Source organism: Leptidea sinapis, chromosome 10 (assembly GCF_905404315.1).
Source record: "Leptidea sinapis chromosome 10, ilLepSina1.1, whole genome shotgun sequence".
NCBI classification, from domain to species: Eukaryota; Metazoa; Arthropoda; class Insecta; order Lepidoptera; family Pieridae; genus Leptidea; species Leptidea sinapis.
The window spans coordinates 2,390,211-2,409,608 of record NC_066274.1 but is presented as its reverse complement, the minus strand read 5'-3'; the positions used below and the strand labels follow the sequence as shown (position 1 = coordinate 2,409,608).

The 19,398-nt window shown below is 33.5% G+C and overlaps 1 protein-coding gene and 2 long non-coding RNA genes across 3 annotated transcripts; all 3 read left to right on the top strand.

The window, feature by feature from the left end:
* Nucleotides 1-1,400, top strand: LOC126966559 (uncharacterized). Its single transcript, XR_007729747.1, has 3 exons — nucleotides 1-266; nucleotides 348-500; nucleotides 1,030-1,400. It is a non-coding gene; the product is annotated as an uncharacterized LOC126966559 (long non-coding RNA).
* A 12,264-nt stretch (nucleotides 1,401-13,664) lies between these two features.
* On the top strand, nucleotides 13,665-15,293 carry LOC126966544 (uncharacterized). Its single transcript, XM_050810678.1, has 3 exons — nucleotides 13,665-13,916; nucleotides 14,292-14,444; nucleotides 14,724-15,293. The coding sequence occupies exons 1-3, from the start codon at nucleotides 13,680-13,682 to the stop codon at nucleotides 15,069-15,071; spliced, it is 738 nt and encodes a 245-aa protein (XP_050666635.1). The 5' UTR covers nucleotides 13,665-13,679; the 3' UTR covers nucleotides 15,072-15,293.
* A 1,406-nt stretch (nucleotides 15,294-16,699) lies between these two features.
* LOC126966566 (uncharacterized) lies at nucleotides 16,700-18,077 on the top strand. Its single transcript, XR_007729756.1, has 3 exons — nucleotides 16,700-16,931; nucleotides 17,010-17,171; nucleotides 17,671-18,077. It is a non-coding gene; the product is annotated as an uncharacterized LOC126966566 (long non-coding RNA).
* The last annotated feature ends 1,321 nt before the right edge of the window (nucleotides 18,078-19,398 follow it).

Below are 19,398 nucleotides of genomic sequence, written 5' to 3'. Positions count from 1 at the left end.
GTAATAATCAGTTAGCAAAGCGACGTTGCCGAGTCAACATGTCCATTTGCAATAAACAACTCTATACTGAATTCCTCAAAATGTACATAGATAAAACTTGTCTTTGGGATAAACGGGACCTTTGGTACAAAAGACAAGATCGTCGGTTGCAGGCTATTAAGGAATTGCATGAAAAATACTTGGAAATTAACAAGGGCGCTACAATTGCTCAGATGAAAAATAAAATTGAAAACATGCGAACTTGTTGTAGTAAAGAAGTTAAAAAGGTAAAATTTGATGACACTTAGTTGTCACTAATAGATGCTGGCGCTATCAGTGATTCTCATTTATCTATTTATATTTTATAGGTCTTAGCTGCGGAAGCTAGAGGAGAAACATATAAGCCAACACTGTGGTACTTTAATATATTGGCGCCTATTTACAAGGATTGCATTCAAGATAATACCGAGGACTCGGTCAGTTCTACCTCAAGCAATGATGGCGACGATAATGAGAGTGAGGTACCTATATCAGTATTTTATGCATATTAATGTATAACTCGTACAAATTGATTTTTTACATAAAGTTCGGTTAATATAAGAGTACATATTTATAGTTAACATGACTTCGATTGACAAACATAATACAACATTATCTTTTATTCAATATTTGTTTCAATGTCAAGGCATAAATAGAAAGACAAGACAATATAATTAATTTCTGTACCGTTAATATTTCTTAGTATAGCCCAATCAGGGGTTAGTTTTTTTGTAGAGTGCTATACTAAAAGGAACGATTGATGTTAAAATAAATATGTTATTTAGCGTTATTTTACTGTCTCCATTATTATGACTTAATCGAAGACATCAGTAAATATAAAGGGATATACAGAGACAAAGCTAATTAAATGTTTAAACAAAAACATGTTTAAGCCCAACGATTTTTTTCCATCTGGGGTATATGGTTCGTAAGTCTATACTAGATTAGTATCACGTCTGTCAATGTCACTATGTGTATAGCTGTCTTGGTAAGTTACAATTCTTTTTCCAGATTATGTTTATAGAGAAACTTGAATATTCTGAACCTGAATATATTGAACCTAACAGCTTCAGTTTAGAAGACTGCAGCAATAATGATGACGACCAGCGCCGGAGTAAGTCAACCGCAGCATTATCTACCAGGACCGCAGAACCAAAAGAAGTTCCTCTCCAAATCAAGGCGTTTGGTCGTACAATGGCTGCACAACTCAACGAAGTAGACGAATATCAAAGATTTATTGCAGAAAAACTAATATCAGATGTTGTTTTTAACGCTAGGGTAAAGAAATTAGCACCGGATTCGTTCATTAATATATAATAAATATGTCGTATATATTTTGTTATATTTTTGTATAATGTAATAAATTAAGTAACATCGACCTATCTAGGTTGTTTTAATGTCCATGGTGTTATTGGTACAAAATCAGACTGTAACAGTAATAGATTAGAAATTAATAAATTCTATAATATATATACTTAGATTAAGTATTGGTCTTCGCTGTGTTCCAACTAGATACCGCACTACCTAAGAACAATAGCTTTTTTATTCCGGCAATTATTATACGCTTGGTGCTAATTTACATTGAAATAAAACAACATACTACAATACTTACAATAAAATACAAAATACTTACTGATGATATGTGATCCTAGTGTCTTTCTTATTTCTTGTAGTACTTACTGTTTTTACAAAGTTTTACTACACAACCCAGCATTAAGTTTCAATTATTAGCAAAGTTTAACAGAACATGTGGCACGTCAACGTCATACATTGTTCGAGAGTGGCTCGAGTACACCCACTTCGGCGTAGTATAAGTTGCTGCACTTTGCGAGTCCGCTTGTCTGCGGTATCTAGTTGAAGTGCAGCGGAGACCAATCCATAATCTAAGCTAGAAGGTTTAGGTATTTTTTACTTTAATACGCTTATTCAAGGTTAATTATCTGATGTTTTTGTTTTTTTTTTAATTATCTTGTCTGTGTATATTGGCAACAATAATGGTAAGTATGGATTTAAATGTTTGAGTGTCTGCCCCTTTGCTAATCCTTTCAGGGTGCATGTGATAATTTAGTATTTAAGTCATTAAGTTGCATGTAACGCAATTTAGATTTGTTCCTGTTTCGCCCCGGGTTTTCGTCCCATATTCCTGTTTCGTCCCACGTTGTTTTTTATTCCTGTTTCGTTTCACTTTTTAAAATGGTATTTTATTACAGCCAAAAAAAAAGTGTGAATTACAACAATATTCTAGATAGATATAGAGATATATATATAAGAGCAAGAGACCCGAGACCGATTACCCTAGACCAAACGATGGCATGAAAGGAGTTCATAAACCTATTACAGGATATTATGTTCTTGCAGATTGCGGCACAGCTATCTCAGGTTGTCTCAAAAGTAGAACGATAAATCTTTGTACAAAATTCTTAAAATATTTTGCATCGTACAAAACATGCTGTAAAACACGTAAATTACTACCCGAGGCGAATAAAGAACAAGAAGTGGGGCAAAACAAGAATAAAATTATATATTAATTATTATTCTTAATTTCGAGACGAAACAGGAATAAAATCTGGGTCGAAAAAAGAATTTTTTATGTGGGACTAAACTTTGCGGGGCGAAACAGGAACAAATCGCAATGTATAAATATAAGACGTGCTAAGTTTTTTCTGGAATTCCTCCACCCAAACTTTGAGGATATTCTGGATAAGGATAAATTTACTCTGAAGTTAAACATAAGAAACAAAGTGTTTGACATGAAGTTACTTCAAGATTTGAAGTGTGTGTATGTTTTCGTTTAATTTATCTTAATTCTACTAGGCCTTGGTATTATTGAAAAAGGACGATAATTAATCGGTTCAACATTTCGAAGGTATTCAACATCAGTGGCCGAAGTATGGGGGCGTACATTAACATGCATCAAAATAAAACCATCTCCTATTAAAAGGGCTAATGGCAACATGATATACACTTTTTCCAAGATGTCTGTTATGTGTCGCGCCGCCGTTGTCCTATTCTCAATGACGCAGAGTTCCGTTCATCCGCCCTTACAAATACCTCTCCGTACTTTAACTAACCCAAGCGCAAAATCTGGACTCATCTGTGAATTAAACTTGACGTTCCAGTTTTCATGATTCCTATCAAAATCAACTTCAGCTACTCGATGGCATGTGACACACTTTTTACACAAATTATCTTGCCCCAAGTTAAGCATATATAGCCTGTGTTATGGGTTACAAGACAATGATATATTTAATACAATATACTTACTTAAACATACATAAATTCATATAAACATACATAAATACATTTAAACATCCATGACTCGGAAACAAACATCCATATTCATCATGTAAATGCTTGCATCTACCGGGATTCGAACTCGGGACCTCTAGCTTAGTAGGTAGGATTGCTAACCACTCGGCTATACAGGTCGTCGTACACAGGCTGTATATGCTTAACTTGGGGCAAGATAATTAGTGTAAAAAGTGTGTAAATATATATATGGCATGTGGCAAGTGGCCTCTTGCAGATAAGTGTTAGTTTATTCCAGGTGATTTCAGTCTTCTTTTCACAGTTTTAGTGTTTATCTACAGTAACGCCATGAACTTCATGGAGCTTTGTTCTTACCTCAGAAGAAGTAAGTTCTGTTTCTAAGCACACTGTAAATGATAAAACGGTCATCTCTAGTCACAATGTTTCGTTTATGTCCTTCTCCTTGCCTCGAGTCCGGTTTGTTGATACCTCTTGATAACTCGGTGTATTACAGATTCTGATACTCGTGGTGATTGGGCCACATATTCGTAGGTGTGCCAGTAACAGCCCTAGTAACTTGTGTGGCATTTAGATCGGTCAGTTTATGTGCCGTAATTATTCGCATTTAATACGAAAAACAAGGCAATCAACGCAAAACTTAAAACCAGCAATAAATCTCAATATCAAAAAACACTAGGTTCGAAATAATTATTACATAAATTTATATATATAAGAATTGCTGTTCGTTAGTCTCGCTAAAACTCGAGAACGGCTGGACCGAATTGTCTAATTTTGTCTTAAATTAATAGTGGAAGTTCAGAGAAGGTTTAAAAGGTGAATAAATATGAAATGCTCGGAATTAAATAAAAACAACGATTTTGATTTTCCTTTAATGTGCCCCCGTCGTTCAAAAACCAAATTGAAAGAATAGTTAAAAATGTATAACTATTTAGAATCTTTGTGTCTCAGGAGGTAAAAAACGAACTTTATTCTAGTTACCTATACTTAGTGGATTAACTACAGCATTTAACTATGATGGCAATACAACGTTGGCTGGGTCAGCCAGTAAAAAAATAAATTCGGAAAAGAAACATTGTTAAAACTTTATTTTTTATAGAATTTATTTGTTTGTGGCCAGAACATATATTAGAATATTATCCTCACCATCTGGATGTGTGGCGTTCCTCGAAAGTGCGGTTTTCAAGGAACTTACTTCCACGTACATCCAAGCTGTGGTACAATGAGCTTCCTTTTGCGGTGTTTTCAGGACGATACGAGACGGGTACCTTCAAAAAGGCGCGTCCACTTTTCTAAAAGGTCGGCTACGCTCCTGTGATTCCTCTGGTGTTGCAGGACAATGTGTGTCGCATGGTTACTTAACATCAGGTACAGCCGTATATGTCGCAAAAACCTTATATTTCGACACTCTTGAGGGAATCAAAATTTTATAGTGTATTTTTTGTTGACCTAGAACCGAATAATACTATTAACTTGTTTTTGCCTATTGTAAATATCTATTATGAAATGATGTGAATGCCTTTAAGTAATAGATATACTAGACTATATAGAATCTTAATATTGTTTGAGCAAATGTCATGTATACCTATTGTTGTTTTGTTATTGGTGTTCCAATAAATAAATAAATATTAAACTATTACTAACGGATACATTGACAAATCAAAATTGTATTCGTATTTTCGGACTGTGAGTCTATTTTTTATACAGAGGTATTACACGGCAACAATATCTCTGAACCTCGCTGGAACGTAAAGCCCCCTCCCGTACCCCCTTTCACCCCCTCGCGCTCGTCCTGTTGATTCAGTACGGTCTGCAGTTTCACTACCGTTAGGTACGTCGTGATATTTTCGTGCTATCACTGCTTTGTTTTTGAAGTTTTCATTGTTACGTTTTGCTTTTAGTCAATAATAGTTCTGTAGTTTGTGTCGCTATAATAGTACTTCCAGAAAAATACAATTAATTATCGTTTTTGATAATGATGCTTGTTTTGCACACCGTAACAATGTGACGTCATCGACGCCAAGTCCCGAGATGTAACCGGTGTATGTAACCGGTTGGAAGGTAGACGTTGTCTAGACAGGGCAGGGTAATCATGCGGGGTGAGGAAGCCGGCCCGTGCTTGTCTCAGTCAGCAGGGGACACGCACTTAGGGCTGCCGTTTGTATTCGCGTAGTAAATTTCAATAATTGTATGAATTCAATATGGTTCACACGACTTGTGCCGTGTTGGATTGTATTTCATCGTCTAGAAAACATAAGGAGTTAAGTTATCATTCATTTCCACGTGACAAAGAAAGGTATGTTCTGTTATGTTACCTACAGTTATTTAAATTTAGCCTTTCTTATATTGTTCATAAAATTAACAGACAAGTATACCACCACATATTAATAAAACTAGGTGTTAACCGTTGCACTTCGCTTCATCTAAACAAATGCATATTATAATAATATTAAAGCCTTTATTTAATAATCCATAATTATCTACAATGACTACCTAACTAATCTATGCTAACCTATATATTCTATTTATATATTTTTTCCATTTGTAGGTAATTACTATTTACACCGGTAATTATTGGATGTCTTGCCTTTCGACATAGAGCCTCCCCCAAACTTTTCCATAGTGAGCGGTCTCTCGCTTTTCTCGACCAGGTTGCACCTGCTACATTTTTATGTCATCTTCCCATCTAAGACGTGGTCTGCATTCTGTATTGTTTTTCGACCATTTGTCCTTTTTGTTCGCATATTATACTTACAACAAAATTTACAATCTTTCCTAATTTCTTCTTCTTTAAATTCATTCTATTTAAATTGTTACAGAAATTAAATTTAAATTAAAAAATATTATTGGTCACGAATCGCAATAAAACTATCCTATCTCTCAAGTTGGAGCAAAATGCACACAGTGTTTAATTTGCTTTTTTTTATTATTTGAATTTTGGTCAAAAACTGCCACTTTATATTATTGTAATGTAAATTTTAATTTAATTAGGATTTCTTTTTGAAGTTTTCCATAATAATATACATATAGTTCAGAAGTTCCAGTGCTATGAGCGGCTGATTCGAAAATTACAAATATTTTAAGCAATTAAGTTATTAAGTAAAGTAATAATTAAGTTTTCATAAATCAAATAAAATTGTATAAAAATAAGTCCACATTGAATTCTCAATTATGTTGAATGCTTGTTTGTCTTCTTAATATATATAAATCTCGTGTCACAATGTTTGTCCTGAATGGACTCCTAAACTAATGAACGGATTTTAATGGGGATTACTTCATGGTGTGCAGTTTAGTCCAACTTGAGAGATAGGATAGTTTTTATTTCGATTTGGGACCCATAATTATTTTTATTTTCAATATTTGTTTTGTATGGACATATTTTCTATGAGAGAATTTAGTGACGCACGGTTTGACAGTTCCGCTGTGAAACAATTTCATTATAACAACAGGGATATTTTTACGAAATAATTCTCGATGTTTTGAAATATTATTGACAATTTCCTTTAAAACAGTATTTTTTTTAACTATCTACAGAACAACGTCTGTCGGGGCAGCTAGTTGTATTTATTTTGACAATAATCGAATAGGCTGTATACGCGTGCGATCCTGTTGCTTCCTTGTCGTTGTAATAATAAGTCTATTCAAAAAGAAGCGAAATTCTCTGAAAGAATGTTGAAATAAACATAAAACATAAAACATATTTAATTCTTTACTTGTTTTTTTACTATATCCCTCAAAATTTGTATTGAAAATGGGTGTGATAATGTATTTCTGTACACAGTAAGAATTAGAGAGAGATTTTATGCTATCCCGAATATTTCGTGATCATCATCATTAGCCGGAAGACGTCCACTGCTGGACAAAGGTTTCCCACAAAGATCTTCACGATCTTTCAATTTTGCTATATAGCGGGCTCGAGTCCCGAACTTTTTCTTATTTCTATCTATGATCATCATAATACACTGGCCTGCAAAAGTAAGTATCACACTTTTCAAATTATTTTTTTTCTTAACTATAGAAGGTAGACATTTAAGATTAAAAACGTTTTGTTGCAAATTTTATAGCCTTTAATTCTTAGAAACTAAAATTATACATTAGTAACATTTTTAACTTAAAAAAGATAAAACAATGAAAATAGACATTTTCAGTTTAGTGTAAAAAAATTCAACTAAAATGTATTACATGTTATTTAATTTTTAATAACTGGTATTGCCTCCTCGAGCTCTGATTACAGCTTCGAGCCGGTTTGGCATACTGAACACTAGGATTTAGTGGAGGAGTTAGGAGGGCCTGCTTTAGTGCCCTGAGGGTAGTAGGTGGTGGTCTGCGATTTCTGACTAGCCTTCCAAGCTCATCCCAGGCGTGTTCAATCGGGTTGAGATCAGGACTTCTTGATGGCCAAGCCATCACGCTGATACCGACCTCCTGTATATACTCTTGTACGATATAAGCCGTGTGTGGCCGGGCATTATCATGCATCAGCATCGATCCATCACCCATATTTGCTAAATACGGCCCTGCATACTCATTGAGAATCTCTTGAGCATATCTTTGCCCAGTGAGGGTGCCATTTTCTATGGCTACTAGCTCTGTGCGACCTTCTGAAGATATGCCAGCCCATACATGTACACTGCCTCCACCGTATTGGACTCTTTCTGAGATGCAGGCTTGAAGGTATCGCTCACCAGGTCGCCTGTAAACACTTCGCCTTCCATCAGAAGTGTAAAGGGAGAATCGAGACTCACCTGCAAACAAAATTCTTGATCATTCTTCTTCATCCCACTGCATGTGTTCACGGGCGTATCGCAGTCTCGCTACTCGATGCTGTCTCTCGAGTTTTGGGCCACTCGCTGGTCTTCGGGGTTTCAAATTTGCTTCAGCAAGTCTTCTTCTCACTGTACTGTCACTAATGTAGTCCCTCCGGGTCTGAAGTAGCTGTTGCTGGACTTCAACTGCATTTTGGTGGCGATTTCTTAACACAGTGGAAATAATATAACGATCTTCTCGGGCACTGGTACAAATTTAAAACAGAAAGAAACATGTGAATTGTAAAATTGTAATTCGGAAACGTCCACTTTGAAAAAGGAATGGTTATGTTTTTGAAGTTTTATTTCAGCCAATTCTTAAAAGAAGGTTACCGACTATAAAGTTTTTATGTACAAAATTAAATTCTCTTTGGAGTCCTTTTTATTTCGAAAGTATATTTTGTGAACTTAAAACGTTATCCCAATTTTAAAAGTATGATACATACTTTTGAAGGCCAGTGTATTATGTAAAAAATTGATAAATATTACTATATTACTACTTGTTATTAAATTCATCCCTTTTTTCCAGACTCGGATTCTGGATAGAAGCCTGTAAAAGACCCGAATTATTCAATAGAAATCTTGAACATATATATGTATGCAGCAAGCACTTTCTGAAATGCATGTATGGTTCGAAAAACCTTAAAAAGAATGCTGTTCCCACGCTATTTCTACCAACTGCACCCGCTGAAACAACTTCGTCGCTGGATATAGTAGAAACAGATAATGATGAACATTTAGGAACTGTAAAACATTTAAAACTTGAAGAACATTCAGAACCTGAGGAACAATTAGGAACAGAAGAACATTTAGAACCTGAAATGAAAAGGCGAAAGTCATCCAAAAACCAAAACGTGATTATTTTAGCACATTGCAGCAATAGTGATGATGATGACTCTTCAATCACATCTAACAGAACCCCAGTGCCGAAAAAAGGCCCTCCCGAAATAAAAGCATTTAGCTACGCCATCGCAGAACAACTTAACGTAGTAGATAAACATCAAAGATTCATTGCCGAAAAACTCATATCGAATATTATTTATAATGCTAGGATAAGAAAGTTGAAACCAGAATCATTTATTTCTATATAACTAGCTTAAGAGTCGCACTAAATAGGATGCGACACAAAGGCGTAAAAATTTGATACTTTGAAATTTGCGTCTAACAATGTGTGTGAATATATAAAATGATATTTTTATGCTACCGAATACAAATACAACATACAATTTGAAATTTTTTATTTGATTTCCTACAATGTAAAATTTTGGAAATTCAATTTCACAAGAGGAGACGGGGATTTCTGTAATAAGTTGAGATAATGTAATAAGTTAATATTTAAAGCAGTATAGTTTAGTTATATGTATACAGGTAAGAAAATTAATATGTTTTTAGGAATATTATGAATTGATAACTAAGTAATGTTATATGTGTATTAGTAATAGTGTATAATATAACGAACAATTAAGGTATAATTTATTATAGATGCACAATAGTATAATATTGTCTAAGAGCGTAAACTCGCCAACAAACTGTTGCAACAGTTTGGCGAGATGTAAAATTTAAGTACCAACTGTGCATATATTTATGATTAAATAAATTTATAAAATTTATAATGATTTTATAACACCGTCATAATTTTCTATTTCTTAGTATAAAAATAAGGCTTATTCCCACGAAAACCACGAAGCGTTCATAAAATTTCTTTTTCAAGTTTTTTTTTTGTGTATTAATTATTAATTATTACTTATTACTAATTATTACTGCCACAATTCTTAGATAATATTCTAATAATTTTATTTTAAGATGACTTAACAATATCCAACAATTAAGAATATATATCCAACAATAAACAATCCCGCGGTACTGTAGCGTATCGGGTATGTTTGCGGATGCACACATGTATCATCCGCAAACGGACAGCCTCACTGATGCGAAGGATTCGTGCGAGTACTAGCAATATCCTGATGGTTACAGGTAATAATCCCGAATGTGATGTTCTGAGACACTGGGTTCATATACACACTCATGTACCTGGTGCCTCAAAACAACGCAGATTTATGAATTAATTTAAATCAAATAATGTTCAAATGTTTTAATAATTTTGCTAATTTTTAATTTTACTAACATAGTTTTAAGTACTACTCTACTAACAATATATGGATTTATAATGGTCTGAATTAAATGAATTTTATTTTTATTTATTTTATTTACTAAGGACAACATCATCTCCCCTGCCACCAATTTGTGAGTTTTCTTATGTCCTCCCACTCCATATAATACCATTAATATAGTTATAACCTGTGTTTTAAAATAAAATAACGATCGCACTTGAAAAATCAACTGTTTAGTATAAATTGTTGCCAATATATTGCATAACCTCACTTTTACGAAACCTCCTATATCTCTGCTTTCAGATTACCAATATTCCTCAAATTTCCAGTGATACTTCGTTAATTTATATTCATTCATTGACTCTAATTCCATCTTTTCACATCTTGGCCCAAGACTTATTGACTCGTCTCCTTTGGACTAATTGGTATAATATAATATAAATACTTAAAATACTATAATGGTCACAATTGGAATCGTTGCGAGATGGCCATCTTTTTTCATCATTCATCAATACGACTTTTCAAATTAAAAAATATATAAATTGTGTACTTTTTATTACTTCCGCCGTATGGGGATGCATGCAAGCACTGAAGCTTGATGGAAAGTACTAGAGTACTAAGTAAGGTAAACCTTAGGCAATAGTACATAAGGTAGACCTTAGGCAATATTATTGTATTAAGATCCAACAGCCTAGATAGAGTAGAAGATCTATATAAAGTATGCTCATAGTTAGTTAGTCTTTCAGTTCCGATTGGGCCATTTTTATTGTGGGGTGTTAAGACACCGGTGCGTATCAATTTCCTGCATTCTGTATGCTGGTTTTATGGTCACTAAATCATGAAATAATAAATATTTAAGTGTAACATACAAACATTCTCCCGATTAATTGAGTGGTTTTGTTTTTATTCTCTAAACTGCCACTCACACAATATGACGCCCTGGTAGTAAACTATCTAAAACGTTTTTGTGCGCAAAACTGTCGGCTTATTCACTAACGGCTGTTTTCAATAACGTATCTCTAGTTACGGATATATTGCTATCACCGTCAATAGGTTATTGAAATGTAAGTAAACTTAAATGACAGATTTTTCTACCTCTAGTTAGTTAAACCAAGGATAGATAGGTTATTGAAAACGGCCGTTAATAACCTTACAACTATACCAATGTTGGCAACATTATTTATGCATATTTTAGGAACAACAGTAGTTAACTACTTTATCAATTTCAGCGCCCTAAATTGAATCAATCTATTAAAAGTGAACCTACGTAAGATGTTTTTCATGATTGGCAAGTTCAACGAAAAGCAACAGCAGAAAGAAAGAAAAAGTAGACTACATACGTCTAACGCAGGTCATAAACTGTGTATTCAAAATTGTAATAAAAAATTTTCAGAAGATTTTGCTGAAAGAGCAACACATATCCAAATTAAGTTTACCTACATTTAGAATATTTATTTATGATAAAATATATTACGATTATAAATATATACTTAACTAGCAGACCCGGCAGACTTCCTACTGCCTCAATCGATAAATAAAAGACCTAAACTTTTGTATAAAATAAACTTAAAACAAACAAAAGGAATTTAAGTGTTATTACGGAGTTTTAAGGAAGTTTATTTTTTACCTCCTTAGAAAGTTAGATATATTTAAAAATTCTAATTAGTTATTCATTTTAAACTATTATTTTATTTGATTTCTGAACGACGGGGGACACATCAAAGGAAAGTCAAAATTGTTATTTTTATTTAATTTCGAGTATTTTCATATTTATTCAACCTTTTAAACCTTCTCTCGACTTCCACAAATAATTCAAAACCAAAATTTGCCAAATCGGTCCAGCCGTTCTCGAATTTTAGCGAGACTAACGAACAGCAATTCATTTTTATATATATAGATAGATAGATTATTATATATCAAATTATGTTATCACAATATTCTCTTAGTAGTTTTACTGTGGCTCTACTTAGATTAATAAAGGTAAATGGGGGTTTAATTCGGAGCTTATGACCCACCAGCGACCAGTCACCAAACTGGTCGGAGTATGACGTATCACGTAGTGAGGAGTAGGTATTCCACCCAATAAGATGAACCGTATTTCTGAAAAATATGGTATTGTTTTTTATTTCAATGAAATGAGGAAATTCGGCCTCACATGGAGTACTGTTCTCACCTCTGGGTCGGCGCTCCGTACCAGCTTCTTCCATTTGACCGCATACATCGGAGAGCGGCTCGAATCATCGACGATCAAGTCATCTCCGATCAGCTCGAATCTTTGGGTGTTACGTAGAGATGTGGGTTCTCTCTGCATTTTCTACCGCATTAGCTGTTAGAATGAAATGTTAGAAAATTTATTTACAGTACATTACACAATACAGGTGCTTACCCAAAGTCAGTAATAATTTATAATATGTTACCAGAATACTTAAAAGCTTAAACAAGTGTTAATAAAGTCATAAGCTCTTTAAAAAATCTCTTTGAAAATAAACAGTATGTCTATTAATGAATACTTTGAGGAAAAATGTTTATGTACGGGTAGGTACCATATCGGGTACTGGACATGTCCATGCAAAACGAATATTGGGAATAAAAATAATTATGGGTCCCAAATCGAATAAAAACTATCCTATCCCTCAAGTTGGACTAAACTGCACTCCATGAAGTGTAGTCCCCATTAAAATTCGTTAATTAATTTAGGAGTTTTCTGGAAACAAACATCAGGACATTGGATTTATATAAATTAAGATTATGGCACGGATGCTATTAAATCTCCGTTTGTTTAGTTAGTTATTATATTCCTAAAATATATTATGTTAGTCTTTAGGCCGAGGACGGGTGAACAGACCGTATTGTGTCTTATTTAAAGATTTAAATTAATTTTAATTAATAATAATTGATGAATAAAAAAATTAAGATAACTGTAATTTTCTTTTCTGCGTCTTTGAAATAAAAATTAAATTATTTGGAGTAATTAATAAATACCGAACGTTAAGGCTTAAACTAAATATTCCGTGGTCAATTTATGATATTTTATTTACAACATGTGATTTGGCAAAATAAAATGTAGGTACAACAGTTTTCCGACGTATTATATCACACACTAAGCAGGTATTTAGTTTTTTTTTTATCGAAGTGGAAGGCAAACGAGCGTACGGGTCACCTGATGTTAAGTGATTCACGCTGCCTACATTGTCTTGCAACACCAGAGGAACCACAGGAGCATTGCCGGCCGTTTAGAAAATTGTACGCGTTATTTTTGAAGGTGTCTGGTGATACCCATGTCGTATCGTCCCCGAAACAACGCACAAGAAGCCTATTCTACATCCACTTGGTTGTACGTGGAAAACAAGTAGAGCTTCGTCTCTTTCCAATGCATTTGGTTAGAAAAGGATAAAAGTCGAGCGGCCGCACGCTAAGTCGGCCCCAACACAGCAGATATTATTATAATCAGTTACCGAAGCGACGTTGCCGGATCAACATGTACGTCCAAAGTTCCCGAGAAAAGAAACTTTTAAGAGAATTTCTGAAAATATACATAGATAAAACTTGTCTATGGGATAGACGGGACCTTTCTTACTACAACGACTTGCATCGGACAAATGCCTTAAAGGAATTACATGAAAAATATGTAGAAATTTTCAAGGACGCTACGATTGCAGACATGAAAAAGAGAATTAACAACAGTCGAACTATTTGTCATAAAGAAGTTAAAAAGGTATTTATGTAATGACTAAATTATGTAAATATTATAATATACTTTATGTATTGTTTATTATACGTTGTGTATTTTACCAGTGGGAGGCTCCTTTGCACAGGAAACCGGCTAGATTATGGGTACCACAACGGCGCCTATTTCTGCCGTGATTCGTGCAGCATTAATGTGTAAACGTTACTGTGTTTCGGTCTGAAGGTCGCCGTAGCTAGCGAAATTACTGAGAAAATGTGACATGACATCTTATGTCTCAAGGTGACGAGCGTAATTGTAGTGCCGCTCAGAATATTTGGGTTTTTCAAGAATCCTGAGCGTCCTGCTCGTCTCGTCCCTTATTGTCATAAAAAAAAGTCAAGATAATTTATTTTTGTTTTTCAGGTCTTAGCAGCAAAAGCGAGAGGAGAGTCTTATAAGCCAACACTGTGGTACTATGATATTTTGGCTGCTATTTATAAGGATTACAAACTAGATATCGATCATCCTACCAGCTCGACCGAATCAAGCAGTCATGACGACGACAAACAGAGCGAGGTATGTCATAATATTGAGGTATATAAACAAATAATTATAATATATTCATTTTATTATTAATCTATTTATTTAAAATCATTTAATATCATATAATTTAAATGTAAATTAAAAAAAATGGCTGATTCTCTTTAGATATGAAGAACAAATCTTACAGTGTAAATAATTATTAATTTTAGGGTTCGTGGGTTCAAAGGAATGTTATACGATATTTTGACACGTGTCAGTAATTCTCTTTTGTAAAACTTTCTTGTCTGAGTACATATTATATTTTTTTCCCAGGTTTTTTTTGATAATGATGAATATAGTGAACCCGAAGAACATTTGGATCATGAATATTTTGAACCTGAATTAAAAAGGCGAAAGTCATCAAGCTTTCTTCATTTAGCAGATAGCAGCAATAGTAATGACGACGAGCAGCGCTTCCATGCTTCAACGTCAGCAATATCTACCAGGGCCACAGCGACGAAGAGAGTTCATCCAGAAATTAATGCTTTTGGCAACACAGTAGCGTTTCAGCTCAACGAAGTAGACGAATATCAAAGATTCGTCGCCGAAAAACTTATATCAGATATTGTTTTTAAGGCTAGAATAAAAAAGTTAACACCGGAATCATTAATAAATTTATAAATAACCTCTGTTGGCGCTAAGCCTTTCGAGTTATTAAGAACGGTTGAGTGCTTACTTACGCATTAAAAATAATAGTCATTGTTAAAAATGTAAAACCACTTTAATAGGCTTTATAAACTTATAATTAATGCAGCCATGATGTTGATGATTCCAATTATAGAGTATATACCTACTTTAAGATTAATGCTAGTATAAATTCAATAAACTTTCACATGGAATATGGATCTTTTTTTTATTATACCTACCATTATGTTGTTTATAAAGGTCAATCAATCGAGGAAATTTATTTTATCCGTATGGCCTTTACAATATTTTTTTTAGTATTAAGTATAATACTTCATACAAGCCACATATTATTATTGCGAAATAATAAACATAAACAGAATAATATTAAATATATGCCCTTAATAATAATAATATTACACACTTTTTACACAAATTATCTTGCCCCAAATTAGTCATATAGCCTGTGTTATGGGTTGCAAGACAACGATATATTTAATACGATATACCTACTTAAAAATACATATAAACATCTATGACTCGGAAAAAAACATCCATATTCATCATATAAATGCTTGCACCTACCGGGATTCGAACCCGGAACCTCTAGCTTTCGCTAACCACTCGGCTATACAGGTCGTCAATGAATAATTATAATAAAACTTATATCTTGGTTACTCAACTAAAACTTGTTAAGAGCTATTACATATAAAGGAAATATCACAGTCAAAGATATATTTTATTTTTATATTATTTGGAAGATAAACTTTAAAACTATAATTATAGGTAGATATACAACTATATTCTTAAACTAGCTGACCCGGCAAACGTTGTTTTGCCATATAAAGTATAATTCACGCGATAGTTGCAATTTTATTACGGATCCCTAATTTTGAAAAAAAAAACATAGCCTGTAGCCTTCCTCGATAAATGGGCTACCCAACACTGAAAGAATCATTCAAATCGGACCAGTAGTACCAGAGATTAGCGCGTTCAAACAAACAAACAAACACTGCAGCTTTATAATATTATTAGTATAGATAATAGAAAACCATTTACATGTTTAGAAATATTACTTGTGCGCATCTTAAAATATATATAGTCTATAATAAATATGCACTAAATTAGACTATATTTCTGATATGAAATTATCTATTAGTTCATAACACATAATATATACATAATAAAATTATATTGAAAATATGTGTTTTAATTGTATTTCCATGTAGGTACGTACCTTTTATCACAACCGATAATAATCCACTTATTAAAAAGGTACCCCTTTTTTAAAATTCGACCAAACAACATATTATCATCAATTTTATTCAAGCATGTGCAGTGTGTATTTATTCCGACATATCATAATCCGAAACTTCCAGGCAAAGGCAGTAGCGTCCTAAATCGAAATAATATTAATCTACACCTTAAATACTTTTTACATTTAGCCATGCCACTTCGATTACAATTTTAGGGAGTTAGAGTAGGACAGTACACCGTTCACGCCGGCGCGATATCCTTTTTCTCTTTCATATACACTAAGTTAGAAGAGGACACAAACCGAGCATCCGCACGCTAAATCGGCCACTATAAGGCAGATGGTATCATAGTCAGTTAGCAACGCGACGTTGCCGAATCAACATGAGCAAGGAATTTTTAATGGAGTTTTTCAAAATGTACCAAGAAAAACCTTGTTTATGGGATAAACAAGACCTGTCGTACAGCAATAAGGAGCATCGTTTGAAAGCTTTAAAGGAATTACATCAAAAATACGCTAAAATATACAAAGGCGCCACGATTGCGAATATGAAAAAGAAAATCGAGAACTTACGAACTAATTGTTATAGAGAACTTAAAAAGGTATTTTTTAATGATACTGTGTCACTAATCGATACGTACACTAACAGTCTGATTCATTTAATTCATTTTGTTTCCAAGGTTTTAGCTGCAAAAGCCAAAGGAGAGACGTATAAACCTACTCTTTGGTACTATGATACGTTGTCGTTTCTTTACAAGGACAAAGAGCAAGACTTTATTTATACCCCGGCCTGCTCTTACTCAAGCGATAACAACGAAGAGAAACAGAGCGAGATATATGAAGTAAGTATGGTTATTATTACGGCGGGTTAATTGAGGCGTTTGCAAGTTATTATTATGCTATTTTTCAATTATTTTAGGGAATTCGAACTCTTGTAGAACTAAATGAAAAACGTTCTAGAATCTAGACTAATTATTGTTAAACGAGTTAATATATTTAAAATTGCTAATTTAAAAGTTATATCGCTAAAGTATTTATTAATATCATAGTGTAATTAGATAATAAAAAAATTAAAATTTTTACCTCTCTACGCACTACACCTATTTTTGTATCACGATTTTTATATTATTCAGTTTCACAGATCTGCAATAGGGTTGCAAGACGCCAATCGAATATAATTATTACTGTAGTACCTATGATAAATTTTATGTACGATATATTTGATAGGTCTGAGAATCTGTAGTCATCTATTTTTTATACCCCAAAATGCTGTTGCTGGATCAGCTAGTCTTATTGACAATTTTTTGGTCTCGTCTAAACTGTGTTCACCGTTTTTTTCAGGTACTGTTAGTTGACAATGATGATCATAATATTGAGCCTGAAGAACATTTAGAAACTAATGAATATTTTGAACCTGATCATTCTGGTGAACCTGAAATAAAAAGGCGAAAGTCCTCATCAGTCAACTCAATTTATTTAGCAGACAAACAGCGGCAGCGAACGTCAACTTCGGCACCATCTACCAGGAATGCAGCGTGGAAAAGAGTACCTCTCGAAATCAAAACGTTTGGCCAAACAATTGCGTTACAACTCAATGAAGTAGAGGAATTTCAAAGATTTATCGCCGAAAAACTTATATCGGATGTTATTTTTAACGCTAGGATGAAGAAGTTGACACCGGATTCATTCATTCATTTATAATCTAGACTACTATAATATAAGTCCTAAGTATAAACCTACTACATTTTTGTGAATATTTTTATAGTTACTTATGCAACTGTTGTGTAAGGGGTATTAAAACACGAATGTTGGTAATAATAGTATCACATGAGTCTTTTAATACCTAATTATCATCAGCTGCATACAAGACTTTATCTACACCCATAATATGTCCTCATATCCAAATAAATAATCCTCTATATTTTTTTAAACAGTTAGGTTACTGCTAATATTAAATAAGCCAGTTCTAGTAACCATAATATCATCCAAAGGAATGTTATAATGAAAACGGAAGATATAATGTTGTACTGAACATCATTACAGCACTCATTTGGATGATGTAATGGTTATTAGGGCATAGGGTGCTTTAATGTTGGCAATAAGCTAACTGTTTTAGGATCTTTATTAGAGGATCAAAAGCATAAATGTAGGTAACTCTGAGGCATCTATAAGATTTTTAAAATTTTTACTCAGTCAGTTTGTATATCCTTTACAAAAAGTCCGAGTTTATAACTCAAGAACGGCTTGCATGATGTTAATGAAAATTGGTGTGTATTCAGATCACGACTGGCTGATGGATAAGCTATATATGATATATATATTCTGCCCGCGAATTTGTGAACGCTTACGATGACTTACAGCAAACAAACACAAGTAATATTAAATATTTTGAGTTCCATTTTGCACTGTTAAAGTTTGAAGGCTCAACAAAAAAAAATATTATAAAATAAATTCCAACATCTTGCCAAATCAAAACATTAGAAATAAGAGTGCAGACAGAACATGTGATTGCGTAAATGATAGATTTTATTAAGTAAGTATATAATATTATGTGATGTTTTCACTGACCTGTATAAATACCATTGGACAGGCTGTTTCATATGTTTGACAGCATTTTTTGTGCCTATTTGAAGCGCCACCCGCGAGCGCCATGAGAACTAATTTTGACGTATAATAGTCTGAAGCTGCGAAGGAACATACAATAGTCTTAAGTATTTTTGCATTTTGAATTAATTTCGTTTGTTTTCCGTGTTATTTATACTTAAAGAATCAAATTTATAAAGTACACATTTTTTTTGTAAATAGTTTCCCACCATCTATCGATGTTTGCTGAGGTTGTCATCACTAGTTTTAGTACCGCATGACTCTCGCTACATGGCCATCACCGCCAAAAATGGCGAATATCAAACAGGCACAAAAGCACTTTGACAACCGCCAGTCCAGTGGTATTTATTATAATATCATAGTAGAGGTCAGTGGATGTTTAAGTTTTGCTTTATAGTAATTATAAGATAAAGTAATGTTTTGAATTATTTGTTTTAGATTTCGCTGATAGTCATTTGTGTTCAT